This window comes from Lagenorhynchus albirostris, chromosome 5 (assembly GCF_949774975.1).
Source record: "Lagenorhynchus albirostris chromosome 5, mLagAlb1.1, whole genome shotgun sequence".
In the NCBI taxonomy this organism is placed as follows: Eukaryota; Metazoa; Chordata; class Mammalia; order Artiodactyla; family Delphinidae; genus Lagenorhynchus; species Lagenorhynchus albirostris.
In genome coordinates this window covers 140517208-140535053 of record NC_083099.1, presented here as the reverse complement: position 1 = coordinate 140535053, position 17846 = coordinate 140517208, and the positions used below count along the sequence as shown (strand labels likewise).

The 17846-nt window shown below is 39.1% G+C and overlaps 1 protein-coding gene across 1 annotated transcript in view; it reads left to right on the top strand.

Moving 5' to 3' along the window:
- DSCAM (DS cell adhesion molecule) overlaps positions 1-17846 on the top strand; it is a gene marked incomplete at its 5' end in the record, with an annotated part of 743298 nt that overhangs the window by 426656 nt on the left and 298796 nt on the right. Inside the window, 2 exons of the mRNA XM_060149089.1 lie at positions 1708-2004; positions 2757-3032. Coding sequence (XP_060005072.1) covers positions 1708-2004; positions 2757-3032 — 573 coding nt within the window. The remainder of the gene's footprint in view (positions 1-1707; positions 2005-2756; positions 3033-17846) is intronic.

Here is a 17846-nt window from a genome sequence, read left to right as displayed (position 1 = left end):
TATATGTATATATATATATATATAAAGAAACATGTATTTGTGATTACTAACATGAGGCAGATAATCAATATCTTTAACAGAAAATAATGGAATGTGAAAATTTGATCTTTGTCAAAAATAATGGAAATTGCTATGGAAACTTTCCTTAAGATTAAGCTCCTTGTTTGCCTGGGACAGTCTTGAGTTGTGCCTGTTCTCCTCGTATCTGTTTTTTTTTTTGTTTCTATTTTTTGCGGTACGCGGGCCTCTCACTGTTGTGGCCTCTCCCGTTGCAGAGCGCAGGCTCCGGGCGCGCAGGCTCAGCGGCCATGGCTCACGGGCCCAGCCGCTCCGCGGCATGTGGGATCTTCTTGGACTGGGGCACGAACTGGCGTCCCCTGCATTGGCAGGCGGACTCTCAACCACTGCGCCACCAGGGAAGCCCTCCTGGTATTTGTTTTATTCTCAAAAGTATTCCAGGTTAGATGATAGATTAATGGCCACCCTACTTAAGATACTTATGGAATCTAAAATATGACATAAATGAACTTATCTGTGAAACAGAAACAGACTCACAGACTTAGAGAACAGACTTGTGGTTGCCAAGGGGGAGGGGGCTGGGGGGAGGATGTATTGGGAGTTTGGGGTTAGCAGATGCCCACTATTATATAGAGAATGGATAAACATTATGGTCCTACTATAGAGCACAGGGAACTATATTCAGTATCTTGTGATAAACCATAATGGAAAAGAATATGAAAATGAACCTATATATGTGTATAACTGAATAACTTTGCCTACAACAGAAATTAACACATTATAAATCAACTATACTTCAATAAAATAAATTTTAAAAAAAGAAAGAAAAGATACTTATGGAGATATTTAATAATACTGAAAGGGTCAAATTTATTTAGCTTCTACCATTATCAAGGCCTTCATGAAAATTCACGTGCAGTTATTTGTCATTCAAACTATAAAACATGATTTCTTAGGAGAAAATTATAAAGATGAGATAATCAATCTCTTAGTTTCTTTTTCCTCTAAACAGTTCCCCAGTTGAGGGACTTCCCTGGTGGTCCAATGGTAAAGAATCCACCTTCCAATGCAGGGGGACGTGGGTTCGATCCCTGGTCGGGGAACTAAGATCCCACATGCCGCGGGGCAACTAAGCCCGTGTGCCACAACTACTGAGCCTGTGCACCACAACTAGAGAGAAGCCCGCACATCGCAGTGAAAGATCCTGCGTGCCACAACTAAGACCCGAAGCAGCCAAAAAATAAATAAATTTCAAAAAATAAATAAAAAACGATTCCTCACTTGAGCAATCCCTCATTAACTTGGGGGAAGTAGAAAGCTAAAGCGACCATTGGAAGTGTGTGGGTTTCCTCTATCTTTATAACTTTGGGTGGGGATATACCAGTTTTGAATTATAAACTTCTTGGGAGATGACATTTTTTACCATGAACATCTGAGTTGCATTATTATTCTTGTTATAACTTCATCAAAAAATATATAAGAAAATTATTAAAGCTTGCTAATGCTGTGTTTACTTATTTGGAAAATGAAATTTTGTCCTGATTGGAACTTAGCTTTATCAATAAAACCAGACTTTTGAGTCATGTCTGAGAAGCAGTACAGGCACATCCTAATCATTAAATAGAAGTACTTGGAAGTTGTTTAACTATTTGTATGTGCCACTTCCTTCCGTGATTTGTCTTCCTGCAGATGGAACTCCCAAAATTATTTCTGCCTTTAGTGAAAAAGTGGTGAGTCCAGCAGAGCCTGTCTCCCTCATGTGCAACGTGAAGGGAACACCGTTGCCCACGATCACGTGGACCCTGGACGATGACCCCATCCTCAAGGGCGGCAGTCACCGCATCAGCCAGATGATCACCTCCGAGGGCAACGTGGTCAGCTACCTGAACATCTCCAGCTCTCAGGTCCGGGACGGGGGAGTCTACCGCTGCACTGCCAACAACTCGGCGGGAGTCGTCCTGTACCAGGCTCGAATAAACGTAAGAGGTGCTTGTCAAATCAGCTCCTCAAAAAACACACATAACTCATTGTAGTGGAGAAGAAGGTTTCTGCATGCACCGAGCCGAGTCTTGGAATGCCAAAAACGGATTAACTGTCGCTTCCCATTTCCTACCCTCTGCTTCCTACTCAGGAATGGCAGTGATTGGGTTACTGTTGGAGATGGCATTTTGGTTTCTTTAGTCAGCGTGTTCTCTTGTTTTATTCTTAGACTTGTCCACTGGAGCTTTCCTTTCCTGGTTTATGCTGTGCATGCATGCTCTTTCCTTCCTCCTCTTCCATTCTGCTGTGTCCATGGTAACCCTTCACGTACCTGGTATTTAACTGACATTCACAGTGCAACATGGCATAACCTCCATCTTCATAACCTAGTGTACAGAGAGAGTTAAACAACTGAATGGCTACCAGAGTTTTCACCAAAAGAGCGTGACTGTTCAGTGCAGCTAGTTACCTTTTATTGATTAAATTGCCTTTTGTCCTATAATTCAAAACGTCTTAACAGAAGTAGTTGATAATTAAAGTACTTAACACTCAATTCATTTGAAAGTAACGAAATTAAAAGGAAAAAAAATAAACCTTCTTGGTAGAAAATGCCAAATGCAGAAAAAAATGTGCTTAACTGAAACAGATGTCCTTACATGAAACTAATCTACATTTTTAACTCAAGGAAAAGTGTACCCATTTCCACACATAACAGGTACCCTTAAATTATTTTCAAGAGTTTCTCTGTGTCTCTCCAGGGCCTGCAAGCATTCGACCGATGAAAAATATCACAGCAATAGCAGGACGGGACACATACATTCACTGTCGTGTGATTGGCTATCCATATTACTCCATCAAATGGTACAAGAACTCTAATCTGCTTCCTTTTAACCACCGCCAAGTGGCATTTGAGAACAATGGCACGCTAAAACTCTCGGATGTGCAAAAGGAAGTTGACGAGGGGGAGTACACCTGCAACGTGCTGGTTCAACCCCAGCTCTCCACCAGCCAGAGCGTCCACGTGACGGTCAAAGGTAAGGCTGTCCCTCGGTCCCCACACAGCTCACCATGACTAAGCTCAACTGTTTCACCAGACCAACCATTAGGAGTGGGGTAATCTCAAAATCTGCATATTCAGAATAGGACAGTTACAAAGACTGAAGAATGATAAGGTCCATTGGATGTTCTAACCTCTTTACCACTGCATCTTCACCAGAGTGATGGTTGATGTAGTCTTCTTTTCACATGAACTTTCGGCTTGGTTTTCCAGGGGATTTGTGTTTTTATAAAATCATAGAAAAAAAGAAACATATCATTGACTTGGTTATCTAGTTGGCTGACAGACTGTTTTAAAACACATAGCTTTGTTTTCCTAAAACCTCCTAAAAGTGAGTTCTTTTAGAAGCCAACTAGAAGAGATTTTCTGTAATGGATGAGGGCTTCAAACAAAATAGATGAGCAGGTCAAAGCAACAACATAGGAATGCTATGTTTAAAGGACTCCACAGAAAATTTTCCTGCCTTTTAAATTATTCTTGACATCATGACATCATGACGTGGACTGTCATGGACTCTAACCGTCAAGATGAGTTTTGGAGATCATGCAGCTCAACCCCAATCTCCTTGTCAGTAAAGACCTGTAAGTGACAAGGCTCCCCCAGGGACATACAGCTTTGTAGTGTGGCAGACCCTTAGGGGAACCCATTTCTTCCATTTCCCAATCCAGTTTCCTCAAGTGAACATAAAATGAAAATTTTCAGTTATGTAAATAATTGCAGGAAACAGGTCATGGAAATAGCTCTAATGCACCATGAAGTAATACCAAAAATATGTGGAAACGGCCTCCTGCCCTGCTAAGCTGTCTGCCTGAGCTACACGGTTATCTCCCTAGGTACCAATAATTGTCTTTAATGTCCTGGTTACAAAGCTGCATAGGTTTTCCATGGTCTTCCCCAACCATCTTTTCTCACAAATCCTGTTAGTTTACCTGTTTAGGGACACCTATAAATACACACACACACACACACACACACACACACACGCACACACATGCACACACATGCACACACACACAATGTATTTTATTATGTAGTATATGTTAGGTAACATGTATTATGTATTACATACACCTGCATATAACTCTGAATTTTTTTAATAACCACATATCTTAAGAATTTTCTCAAATCATTAGAAATTCTTAGTAAGCCAGATTGGTCATAGCTGCATAAAACTTCATTTTGTGATTGTATTTATTTCTTTAACTATGATGGATGGAATATCTACGCTATGCCCAGTAGGTCAATACCTCAGAAAATAAGTTCTACTTGATGACAAAGAATTTTCCCTAAAAGAAACCAACCCCAGGGATAAAAAGAAGCCAAGCAAAGACCATCGGTAGGGAGGGTGGGAGTGGGTACCAGATGGAAGGAGGCTATCAGGTGTGGCAATCAGATCAGAGAGGCAGAAAGCAGAATGCCCTCCAGATGCAAGATGATATTAAAACCAAAGAGATCTATAAAACTTACAACAGCCAAATGATCAGAGATAGAGATGTGCCCGGCAGTCTCTAATGAAAGCCTTCCAGATGACAGATTAGATGTCTCCATGGACCCTGCCATATGAGAATATCACGCACTAAGAAAAATTTGATTAGAAAGACTTTAAACAATGGGTTTACCAAGAAGCTGGGAATACAGAACTTGCTAAAGAAATCTATATTCCACTGCTGTGCCTTCATTGTAAGTTAATGTTTTGTGCACATGCCTGGGCAGAGGAGAGAGTATATACTTTTTGTTAATCGTTGCTTCAAAACATGCTTTCTTTTGTTTTAAGGAGCAATGTCTAAACTAAATATAAATACAGTTGGCTATTAATACTACAGTATATTCCACCTTACTTTTATTGAATTTTATCTTTTGGGGTAGACAAATGAAACTGCAGATACTGCAGGCTGAGTGGATAGGGTTAAGCCTGCTTAAACCTGTGTAGGGCTTCCCAGGTGAAAAATAATAAATTCTGGACTCCTATATGTCAACCTAGGGCATACTTTTTGGAGGGAGTCATATTCACGTGCATTGCACTCTAGCAAAGATATTTAGAGTAATTCGATTTAAGATACCACTTGCATTTCTTGCTTAAAATGACATCTAACTGTCAACATACAGTAACAGTTATACACCATTAACGATCTTAGCCTTTCCTCAGATGTCAGTAGAAAGTCGTAACCATATTAACTTCTGAGCATTTAAATTTGAATTTTAAAATGTTTTGAAATGAAATATGTAAATTAAATCACACTCCAGTGGTCAGGTTTGTAGCCCATCAAAGCTTTTAAAAAAATTAATAACCTTTACTATTTTCAATTATGGTAAGGATTATGATAAGGGAGAGATAAGACATCAACTGAGTTACAGGAAAAAACTGAAATTTTTGACTCTCCCTGTGGAGCAGGATTGGAAGACAGTCTTCCTTATTTTATTTATATATATTCAGCTCCATTACCTTTGCGATTAGACTACACAGTGAATACTGTATTCAGATCATTTTAGAAGAGCAAATATAATACCTCAAAAGTTGGCTTCATTTGGAAGTGGGCCCACTTGTTTCCATTAATAATGCTGCAAACTGTAAAACTAAACCATTTTTATCTTGTTTCCAGGAGGTTTTTCTTTAACACTAGAGTGGTGTGTGTGTGTGGTATGTGTGCGTGTGTGCGTGCGTGCGTGTGTGTGTGTGTGTGTGTGTGTGTATGTAGATGACATTTGGAAACAATACTATTTTTCAGTCATGTCTTTTTTGCTTCTTTATTCCCCCTTCACTTATTTTGTATCATATGACCTGGGAAATTTTTAAAAAATCAAAGATTGATATAAATAACATTTTGATCATTAGTAGTGCCTGAAACTTAAGAAGTTCTAAACTATATTAACGAGAAGCGCAATTTTGCTTCCTTCAAACATGTAGGGAGAAATGAATGTCAAAAACCCTTTTTTCACTTCATTTCAATTTAACAAGCAGTGTTACATTTAACACAGTGCAGAGCTCTTCCTGCCTCATTTTAGGTGCCACACTGAAGTTGAACAGTGCCCAGTTGAGTGTTCTAATTGCTAGAGACCAACACAGCCAGGAAAGTTAATTGGCTGCTGGATAAAAATGTCACCTTCTATTTGTATTTATATAAAACTTTGTCGTTTACAAAACACTTTCATAATTGTAATCTTAATTTATACGCACAGTGAGTCTGTAATGTAGGTAAAGCATCACCAGAGAAACAGAATAAGAGAGAGCAGGAGGCCTGCTCAGGATTGTCCAGTAATATAGTCAGGGCTCAAATACACATCTTTGCTTCCCAGTACCACCCCACAGTGTGTTTTTGAAAAGTAATTCACATTGCAGTGGGAAGCCAAGATTGAAGTAATGAGAAATTAATTCAAAGTACCTGGGAAGAAAGCTGTTTAAAAAGTCAAGAAAGGAGATTATCTTAGAAGTAAGGGTATGAGCTATTGAGTGCCTAACGTAAGAGAGAGGGAGAATTAGTTAAATTGAAAAGAGGGAAAGGAAGGAATGGATTTGGTGAGTGAGCATGGGTAAGAACCAGAGGACTCCAGAAGTTCTAGTCTGGATGATGGAAAGTCCAAGAGGGAGAACCTAAAATATCTTATGAACGGTAGGCTTAGTATCATGTGTCTGTGGACCACTATTCTGGATTCAGACCAGGGGAACTTTGATATAAGAATTTGCGGAGTGGGCTGAAATTAGTAGAGAGCAGTGGTTGAAATTGTAACTTGGCAAGTGTGTCTAAGAAGCATCAAGCTTTTGGAATTGTATTTTATGAGTTTTTTTAATTAACGTTTGCCAGCTTGTTGTATTTTTTTAGAGTCCACGTATAAGTGATATCATATAGTATTTGTCTTTCTCTGTCTGCCTTACTTCACTTAGCGTAATGCCATCCAAGTCTATCCATGCTGCTGCAAATGGCAAGGGGTCATTCTTTTTATGGCCGAGTAGTATTCTGTTGTGTATATATATGTATAGATATCACATCTGCCTTATCCATTCATCTGTTGATGGACACTTAGGTTGCTTCCTTGTCTTGACAATTGTAAATAACACTGTGAACATTGGGGTGCATATATCTGTTTGAATTAGTGTTTTTGTTTTTTCAGATATATACCGAGGAGTGGAATTGCTGGGTCATATGGTGGTTCTATTTTTAGTTTTTTGAGAAAAAACTACAATAAACTAGTGAGCAAAATAAAAAAAGAAGCAGACTCACAGACATAGAGAACAAACTAGTGTTTACCAGTGGGGAGAATGGAGCGGGGAGGGGCGATATAGGAGTAGGGGATTTTTCAAAAAGATTATTATGGGATTATATGAAATCATGTGTGTGAAACTTTTGAAAATTATAAAGCATTATAAAATTTAAAGAATCTTTTATTCGATAAAAAAGTTAAAAATTATATTTGTCAATAATGAGGTGAGACGGTGATGCTAGAAAGGAAATAAAAGCAGTGACAAAATTCACTCTTTCATATTTCATTTCATTTTCTAAATGTAGCACTTCCCAGTTCTAATTCGAGACAGATTTTTATCGTTTCCTGCTTCAAACTGATGGAAGAGTTAGGTGTCGTTGACAGCATTTCCGACTCATGGTCGTGACCCTTTGTGTTCTGCAGCCTAACTGACACACTCTTCTGCACCATCTGGCAGGAAAGATCCTGCTCTCACTGCAGCTTTTGATCATAGGGTACATCTCACCTCGTCTGTCATCCTAGCGGCCTCACAGAGCTACTGTTGGTGCAGTTGGGGAAATGAACACCCTGTTAAAAATGGTGCTGAGAATGCGTCTGCTTTCCTCCACCTCTCAGTGAGCGGCCAGGAACGTAGTCTCCTAATGACATCATCCTTCAAGGGCTCCTGACAAGCTAATGTCGCTTGGCCCAGGCAGAGCTGCAGCTCTGTGCACGGAAACAACCTTGGCAGTGTCACCCACTCCCACTTTGTGACTGACGTTTGCTCATTTGCTCTTCCAGCCAGAGCACCATCAACCTCCACCAGGTTCCAAACCCAACTCTGTCAGGGATGAAGAGTCTTCTTCTCTTTATCACTTTCACTTTCTTCCACTCTCCTCTCTCCAGCTACTGGAGTCATTTATAATACTGTTCATAGAAAACATAACATTTCGGGGTTATTTTTCTCTTTTAGGTGCCTCATTAAAGTTGAGCAATGTTTAATTTAAGGTCCTATTTGCTAGGGTCTTGTGTGACCATAAATTTTAGTCATTTGCAAAATTCTTGTATTGATTTTCAACAACTACTTAGAGAGTGTACAGTTTATATTGTGAGTAATATGGGAGAAAATAAAGCTGGTGGGGGAACATAAAGGCAATACATTAAATGTGTAACACTTTCGTGGTAATTTATGACTTCAAATGGGAATTTAAGTTCTCTTTGTTAATGTAACATCCTAATGTGGCAAAAGAAGGCTGATTGTGTGGCGAATTTTCACCATCCCTCCTTTGTAAACTACCAAAGACGCACTCATGTTTAAATGTGCTTAAATGGCTGTAGTTTCTCACCTGACCTGAGGAGAGGTGCTCTCACACTTCCACAGAAGAGAAGTTCTTTACTTTGGTTAGGATGTCAAGACTGAGTTCCAAACTCAGCTGGAGCACTTGCCTTCAAACAGATTTGTCCTGGAGATAGGTTGCTTTGTTATTTTTCTTCCAATCTGGAAAATGAAGCTGGTACCTTTCTTTTTTTTTTAACCTGTTTCTTGTTACATTTTAATTATTTTTTATTTTTAAAATTAATTTCTGTTGGAGTGTAGTTGCTTTACAGTGTTGTGTTAGTTTCTGCTGTGCAGCAAAGTGAATCAGCTATGCATATACGTATATCCTTTCTGTTTTGGATTTCCTTCCCATTTAGGTCACCATGGTACATTGAGTAGAGTCGCTCATTAGTTATCTATTTTATACATAGTATCAGTATTGTATATATGTCAATCCCAAAATCCCAATTCCTCCCACCACCCCCTTCCCCCTTGGTATCCATACATTTGTTCTCTATGTCTGTGTCTTTATTTCTTCTATATCTCTCTTATTTATTTGCAAATAAGAGAGGGTGTGGAGAAAAGGGAACACTCACGCACTGTTGGTGGGAATGTAAATTGATACGGCCACTATGGAGAACAGTAGGGAGGTTCCTTAAAAAACTAAAAATAGAACCACCGTATGACCCAGCAATCCCACTACTGGTACCTTTCTTTAAGGAAATGCTATGTTAGTTTTTTTTTTTTTTTTTTTACAAATAACATCTCAAATTGGTTTCCTCTAAGTAGACAAAAAGAAAAAGAACATGTATTTGATTTGCTATGAAGTCAAAGAATGCGAATTTTTATTCAGTTAAAATTAAAATTGTGGGAGAAATAAGGTTTTGCAATACTTGTTATGCGTGTTAGACACAGGGACTCCAAGAAGGAGAGAACGAAGTAGAGATGAGAAAGGAAGAAAACATGACAAGAAGATTACTCACACTTTCACTGCCTGACCCACAGTCAATCTCTCTGGATATACACACAGTTGTATGTGCACACAAACACACGCAGGGAAAAAAATTCCTTTGGTAGTGCTTAAGTGATAATGCCCTGATAATATTTTAATCGGAAAAATTTAAACTCATTAAATATGGACTAGTACACACGCAAGTAATTGTCAAAATATATAAGTTCAACAGAATTTGTAGTTTATGCACATGCAATATATAACAAATATTTATTTTATTACATTTATTTATAAATATAAAGATATTACATTCACACATAAAGTATTCATATGTGTTGAAATCATGTGTAAATATTTATGTGTGTTATATTCAAATGTAGATGGACTTAAGTATATATAAAATATGCCTACATATGTGTAAATAGATGATACAAGGATAGAACCTTAGGGATATAAATAAACTTGGGGTTCATCTAGACCAGCATCCCATGTGATACTCAACCTGCCCTTCGACTGTACTCAAATTTTTCCAGACTGTCTGCACGGGGTCTCTGCAGTGCCCCCAATGAGCTCTAAGCCCTTTCTGATTCTGCTTGGCCATGATGATCAGACATTTCTTCCTCCTGTTGAATACAAATCTGTCTTCTCTAATTCTTCCTCTTCTTTCTGGTCCCATTGTTTCCTCTGGGGCAGCTCAGAGGAACTCTCCCCCTTCCCCATAGAAACTACCCAATGTGGGCAACGATGAGTCACTGCCTTCCTGACTCACCATCTTTAACATCCTCATTCGTTCAACTGTGTTGTGTACAACAAAGCTCAGAAAGTGGTTTCCTTTGTAAGGACACATGGATGTGTCCGTCTGCTCTCAGAGAAACAAGCCTTCTAGGAATTGTCTAATGTCTGAAAGAGGGAAAAGAGATCCTCGATCCTGATCCTGAAGATAAGGCTTCAGGATCCTCGATCCTCGATCCTCGATCCTGAAGATAAGGCTTCTTTGTTACAACCCATGTCCCCACTGTTGAGACGTTCCTTTGGGCTCAAGAGCAAAAACCCAGGTGCTGATTGGTCAGATGGGAACTTTGTTCTGTTTTGTCAATATTTGGTTTATACCACACCTTTATCATCAGTTCATACAAATTCCCTATTTTGCTTTATCTTTTTTTTTAAACCATTCACCAATTCTGGTATTGTTCTTCCCTATTTCCATGCCACATATTTATGTTTACTTAATATATTTATCTTTTTTAAAACTTTTTATTTTATATTGTAGTATAGCTGATTAACAATGTTGTGATAATTTCAGGTGCACAGGAAAGAGACTCAGCCATACATACACATGTATCCATTCTCCCCCAGACTCCCGTCCCATCCAGGCTGCCACATAACATTGAGCAGAGTTCCCTGTGCTGTACAGTAGGTCCTTGTTGGTTATCCATTTTAAATACAGCAGTACATGTCGATTCCAAACTCCATAACTATCCCTTCCCCCATCCTTCCCCCCAGCAACCATAAGTTTGCTCTCTAAATCTGTATGTTTCTGTTTTGTAAATAAGTTCATTTGTATCATTTCTTTGTGGATTCCACATATAAGGGATAGCACTTGGTATTTCTCTTTCTCTGTATGACTAAAATTAGAGCTACCATATGACCCTGCAATCCCCCTCCTGGCCATATGTCTGGAGAAAGACATAGTCCAAAAGGATACAAGCACCACAATGTTCATTGCAGCACTGTTTACAATAGCCAGGACATGGAAGCAACCTAAATGTCCATGGACAGAGGAATGGATATAGAAGATGTGGTGCATATATTTATCTTAAATACGCTTTCTATGCCCTTATTAAGATAAAGATAAAATCATAAAAGTAAACACTTAGGTTGTCTCCTAGATCTTTGACTCTATATATGATGCTACAATGAATATCCTTGTAGATGTGCCTATATGTAATACTAAGCATAGGATAGGAAATAGAATTGTTACATCATAGAATTTAATTTCAGTAATGACTAAGTAGCACTCTCCAAAATTCCTATACTAGTTTATGCCGCCACCAGCCATGTGTAGAAGGTCACAGTTCCCTATATCTTTGCCAATAATTAATATTATCTACCCTTCTAATTTTTGCAGTATAATGGATGTAATGTTTATTTTAGTTTCTTCCATCACTACTGAGGTTGAGCATCTCTTTATATTCTTTTTAGGTATTTGGGTGTCCCATCTATGAATTTCCTTTACGCATTTTGCCATCAGTCTTCCTGCTATTTCTTCCTGCTTTGCTATAGTTCTTTAATGTAAATATGAAGCTTTTGTTACTTATACATAGCTGTGAGTATATTTTCCAAGGTCTCTTGGCTCTTTATCTTTGATTGTCTTCATTGGGATCTGGTTTAAGAAGACTCTGGGCTCATGGAAGATCCATGCCTACATTTTTTTTCTATATTTGCTCTACGTTTACATTCCACTGTCCACATTTAGGTCTTCAGTCCACATTGAGGATTAGGGATATAGTAGAAGTGGGTGTCCAATTTTTTCTTTGTTGATTGAGTCAGTATTCCTAATATAATTTATTAAATAACCCATGCTTTCCACTCTTCTACATATATCAAGATATCATGGTGGTGTGGACAGAGGTCATTTTCGTTCTGTGAAATGTATTGAAACTTTCTTTATGGATGTTTCATATATTAATAAATGTCTGTTTTTCATATATTTGTTGGGCATAGGTTTGTATGTGTTAGATTAAATTTAATAATTATGTTATATCTCATCTCTAGCTTTGCCAATTTTTTATTCCTTTCATTGACCAGTGATCAAAGTGGGCGTTAATATTACCAAATGTAATTGATTTATCTATCTTCTGCTACAATCTCTGGTAATTTTTTGTCTTGTAACATCTATTATATGATTGAAAATTCCTCTTCTTGCCTTCTTTGTGCCTGGTAGATCTTTTCCCATTTCTTCAACTCCTGCTTTTATGTAGCTTTTTATTCTGTGATGTTGCTTGAACCCAGTTTTTAATCCAGTGTGTGTGTGTGTGTGTGTGTGTGTGTGTGTGTGTGTGTGCGTGTGACTTTTGATGCGTGTTTAACACATATATGTTTATTTGAATTGATTTTATATCAAAAGTTGTTTTAGTCAGATTATTTTATATTTTCCGTTTACTCTCTACTTCTTGTTCTCTCTCTTAACTTGGCACTGAACAGGATCACTCATGTATTGATAATTAGGTTTACAAAAAGATCTGTTGATACTAAGTGCTCATAAATATGCTGCAATCATATCTCCAAGCACATAAACGTCCTTGTACTAACTATTCACTTCAGTGAAAGAATTTGTTAATTTCTTCAAGAAAGAGCCAGTTGCTTATGATGTGTATTAATCTGGGTGTGGCAATAAAATACCTTGGTTTTGAAGACCTGAATCTTCCAGGTTGTCCACAAGTGATAAGAATACTTGGAAGATTTCACTCTGTATCTTTCTTTCAAAGAATCAGAACACGTCTGCGCTGAAAGCCATCTTGTCTGAGTCTTATCAAGAGGAATTAGAGACCCCGAAAATTGAGGAGACTCATGGAGGGACACACAGTTGGCTGAAAGTGTAGAGAGGGGTCTGTGTAATTAGTTTTGCATAGATCTATGCTGATGTGAATATTGGGTGGATGGAATATAGAGGGACATATCTTTCATTGGTGTATATTCATGCATTTAACAGTATCCCTCCTTCATTATATCACTAATTCAATGCCTGAAATTTGCCAAAATAATTTCACTGACTTACAGCTTTGTTGAAATAGCATAGTTACCTTTTTATATCCTTGTCTTCTCTATGACGTATTTCATAAAAAAGAATACAGCCACCTGAAGTCAATTACAGTTAATAACCAAGCTTTTAAAGAAGGATGACCTTTTCTAAGCCAAGGTCATGAAAAATATTTCTCAAGTAAATACCTTGCTATTACTAGCAATTCTTGTAAAGAAGCTAATTGGGAAAAGAAGGTAAGCTTTAGAACGAATGCCAGCGATTTTGTGAATTTTGGCTGTCCTTGTCATTTAGCCTGGCCGTCATCACCTCTAGTTTGAGTCCCATGGCTTTGCCTGCACTAATAGTCCATAGAAATAAAAATAAAATAAGTGCAACCCATCTGGAAGAGTCTTTTCTCCACTTGGGTTAGTACAACAGGAGAGCTATGTTTCATTTTCTTGATGCTATTATGATTCAAATGGCTTTTCTTTAAATATTAGAGATGCAAGTTAGTTTAGGTTAAATCAGAAAACTACTCAGTTTTATTACCAAGTCTCTATGTAACCATGTTATTGACCCCAACCAGGAGAAAAGTAACCTGCCTATCTATCTCCTCAGTCCAAGGTGACTCTTATTGTTAAATACAGAAATTCTCATGAATTCTGCAGGTGTTCACCAGTTTTAAATGTTAAAGAAACTATTTATTTCAACATAATATGGTTATGGCTACCAAATGCCTTCCATGAAAATCCTTGAAGAAATGTCTTATATGGTTAAAAACTAGAATCCCCTGAAAAAAACACCCAATTCCTACCCCTATATCCCACTACAGGCATCTATATAGGTAGTCCATTTTTCCTGAGAGTGCTTTGGAAGAAGATGCTGTCATGTTTCTCATGGCTCGTTTTAGTGTTTTATTTCTGAAAATTTCAAGCAGTTTGTCTTCTCTTTATATCTAATATGTATCTTTCTGGCTGATGAAAACAACAGTTCCTGTTTATCTTTATTATAATTCTACATTATTCCTTAAGGATTTTTTTTCTTCCTAAAATGTTTTAAGTGTATTTTCTCCCATGGACTTAATTGGTATTTTAAAACATTTTAAAAGTTTCTCTTACCTTTATACTTATGTTGTCATATTTATGGCTCTGTAGTTCTTCTCATAATCTGGTCGTCCAAAATAGGCATCCTACGTAAGAACGACCTTGTTTAAAAATCTTAGTAGGAGAGTTAGCTACACTCATCTCTGATTTATTCCAAAGTTACACTATTCTTATGTCAACTGTGCTATTCTGTTGGGTTGTATTTAGCTTATGAACCCTACCTATGCTTTTGGCTTCATCTACTGGGAACCCATTATCCAGTGCATGCAGTATGTGTACGTGCTTGGGTATTTGTGTGTGTGTGTGTGTGTGTGTGTGTGTGTGTGTGTGATTAATGTTTGCCAGGTTTTCTTGTGTTTTTAAGTTGAGCCTTCTGGGATTTCTTGGGTTCTAATTCAGATATTGGCATTGAATTCTTCCTCAGTTTTGTACTCTTGGACATACATTTACTGAGCTTGTGAATAGGCACAGCCCCACGTTAAAGGTAAAGACGGAAGTTCCGTGCTGAGCACTGGCTGAGCTTAGGGCAGGTAAATGAGTAAAACAAACAAGTGAATAAACAGATACAGACTTTTTGAAGGTAATGAGCAGCATTCTTTTTTTAATTTTTATTTTATTTATTTTTTTTTGCGGTACGCAGGCTTCTCACTGCTGTGGCCTCTCCCGTTGCAGAGTACAGGCTCCGGACGCGCAGGCTCAGCGGCCATGGCTCACAGGCCCAGCCGCTCCACGGCATGTGGGATCTTCCCGGACCGGGGCACGAACCCGTGTCCCCTGCATCAGCAGGTGGACTCTCAACCACTGCGCCACCAGGGAAGCCCGAGCAGCATTCTTAAAATTAACTTTTCAAACTATTTTTTCCCTTGCTTCTGTCATCCCTTTTCTGTTCTGCAGGAGAATAGGAAAATACTGATAATCACGTACAGAGGGGTCTTACTAAAAGAGAACCCAGCTCACATGATAATTCTCCCCTGGTCACAGTCCAAAATGAATAAAAGCAACATGGATGGATGGATGCAGTATACAGAGGCAGTATTACAAACAGACCTGGTTTTGTTATGAATAGTAGATCAATTTTATTTATTTATTTTATTTATTTATTTTATTTTATTTTATTTATTTATTTTTTTTGTGGTACGCGGGCCTCTCACTGTTGTGGCCTCCCCCGTTGCGGAGCACAGGCTCTGGATGCGCAGGCTCAGTGGCCATGGCTCACGGGCCCAGCCGCTCCGCGGCATGTGGGATCTTCCCGGACCGGGGCACGAACCCATGTCCCATGCATCGGCAGGCAGACTCTCAACCACTGCGCCACCAGGGAAGCCCCAATTTTTTTTATTTTTGATGAGGCAAACTGCTGCAGGTTGTATTCTCCCGGGAGCAGCCTCTGAGATGGAGTTTGGTGTGCAGGATGTTTACCAGGGAGTGTCCTTACCATCAACACGTGTGGAAGAAGGGAAAGGGGGAGGGACTGGGCACAGGGAGAAGATGTGCCGGCCCATGACAGCCTCATCTGACTCTACAGGGGTCTCTGGAGTGCTCCTTCAGGGTTGTTCTGAGTTGGGGCAAAATTGCCCTCTTCGGTCACTCATTGGAAGGGCCTGCACTTGGGTGAGAGGATCTCTGCAGCTGAGCCGACCTTTGACGTAGCTGATGACTGAAGGGTGCCCCCTGAGGTCACTCGCAGAATCTGGGGCTCATGTCCTTGAAGGAACCTGGGCCACGTGTCTTCACGTACATCAAATCCTACCACTTATGCAGATGTTAAATAGCTATCGCTGTGCATCTTAAATACCTTTTCCTAAAAAAAATAGTTTTCATTAAATTGCTCCCACTTTCTCTAATAACGCTCATCCAATATTTCAAATAGGAGAGGAAAACTGTCACAGTGTAGGGCAGTAGCATCATTAGACTAGATGTTTTGTTACCAAAACAATTTTTAACTCAAAGAATCTCTTTGATTCCTATGATTTCTTTAGTTTATTCAGGACATATCGGTGCATCTACTGTTAATGAGATCAAATAATAATCGGATGGTCACCGCCAACCCAGGGTTGGGGTCAGAGGAAGGACCTATAGACAAATAACTATAATACATGACAGGAGGTAGCAAGTCTTGAGGGAAGTGGCACAGGGTGAGAAAAAAACCATTTCAACTAGCGATGGGAGAAGAGTGGGCAGACAAATAAGAAAGTCACTGATTTCAGCACAATGCCATCAAAGAAATATATGGGAGGCGTTTTGGAAGTAGGGAAGATGGACATCTAGCTAGTTCTGGGCATAAACTCTGGAGTCAAACAAAAGGTTTCCAAGAGAAACTGAGTTGAGTCTCAAAGGGTGAAAAAATCTCCAAAGCAAGTAACAGCTGAGTTGAGTTTTCACACTTTAAGCTGGTCGGGGTGAGAATGGACACTGCTGGGGCGGGGGACAGAAAGAGGGACAGGGTGCAGCCCTTGACATTCAGAGTCAATGTGGCCGAACCAAAGGACACTTACTGTAGGCAGATGGTGTGAGTCGGCACAGAGACAGTATCAGATCTTGTAGCGTTCGGTGCCCCCTGCGCCATCCTAAAGGCAGCAAAGTGACAGAAGCAGAGGGAGATACAAAGTGTTTTAGAAAAACTAATCTGATTGAGGTCTATGAGGTGGATTATACTTCAGAAAGAAAACAAATGGGAAGACCAGTTAGGACACAATTGAAAAGTTTTAATACAAGATGGTGGGAGGTATGCATATGGCTGATTCACTTTGTTGTACAACAGAAACTAACACAGTATTGTGAAGCAATTATACTCCAATAAAGATCTATTAAATAAAATAAAGATGATGGAAGAATGCTTGGGGAAAAAAAGAGCCAGATGCAAGAGGTACTGAGAGGTGGAGTAGACAAGACATCACAGCCAGTGTGAGGGGTTGGAGATAAAGAGAAATGTACAGCTAGGAATATTATACGAAATCGTATCGTATCATATCATACTATGTTATATTATAAATAACATTAATGTAATAACTTATTATTCTGAGATTCTTGCAGCTGGGAGATTTTCCTAGAGAACTGAATGAGAGGCTTAGATTAAGGGGAAACACGACACGTTTGGTTTGGGATTAGAGATGCTTCTGGGCCATCCAGATGGATGTCTTAGCGGACAACTGAACAAGTAGGCAGGAAGCTTGAGAAGGAGTTTTGGATGAAGATGTTGATGAGGCAAACCACTGCATCGCGCTCACAACTGGCAGGGAGGCTGTAGGTGAGACTGTCAGGGAAACAACAGGAGAGAGCCAGGCCAGGGCACTGAGGAACAACGTCTCCATTAGTGAGGGGCACAGAGCCTTCCTCTGAATCGCTGAACTATTTATTTAAGGTTTTCAATCTCCTGCTTACTTTGTGTGAACTTTTCAAATGGAAGAGGCGCCTACCCTCATTATCCTTTTGCTATGGGATCTATGAACTCTTATAAACTCTTATAAACCATCCGTCTAGGATTTATAAATACCCATAAGCAA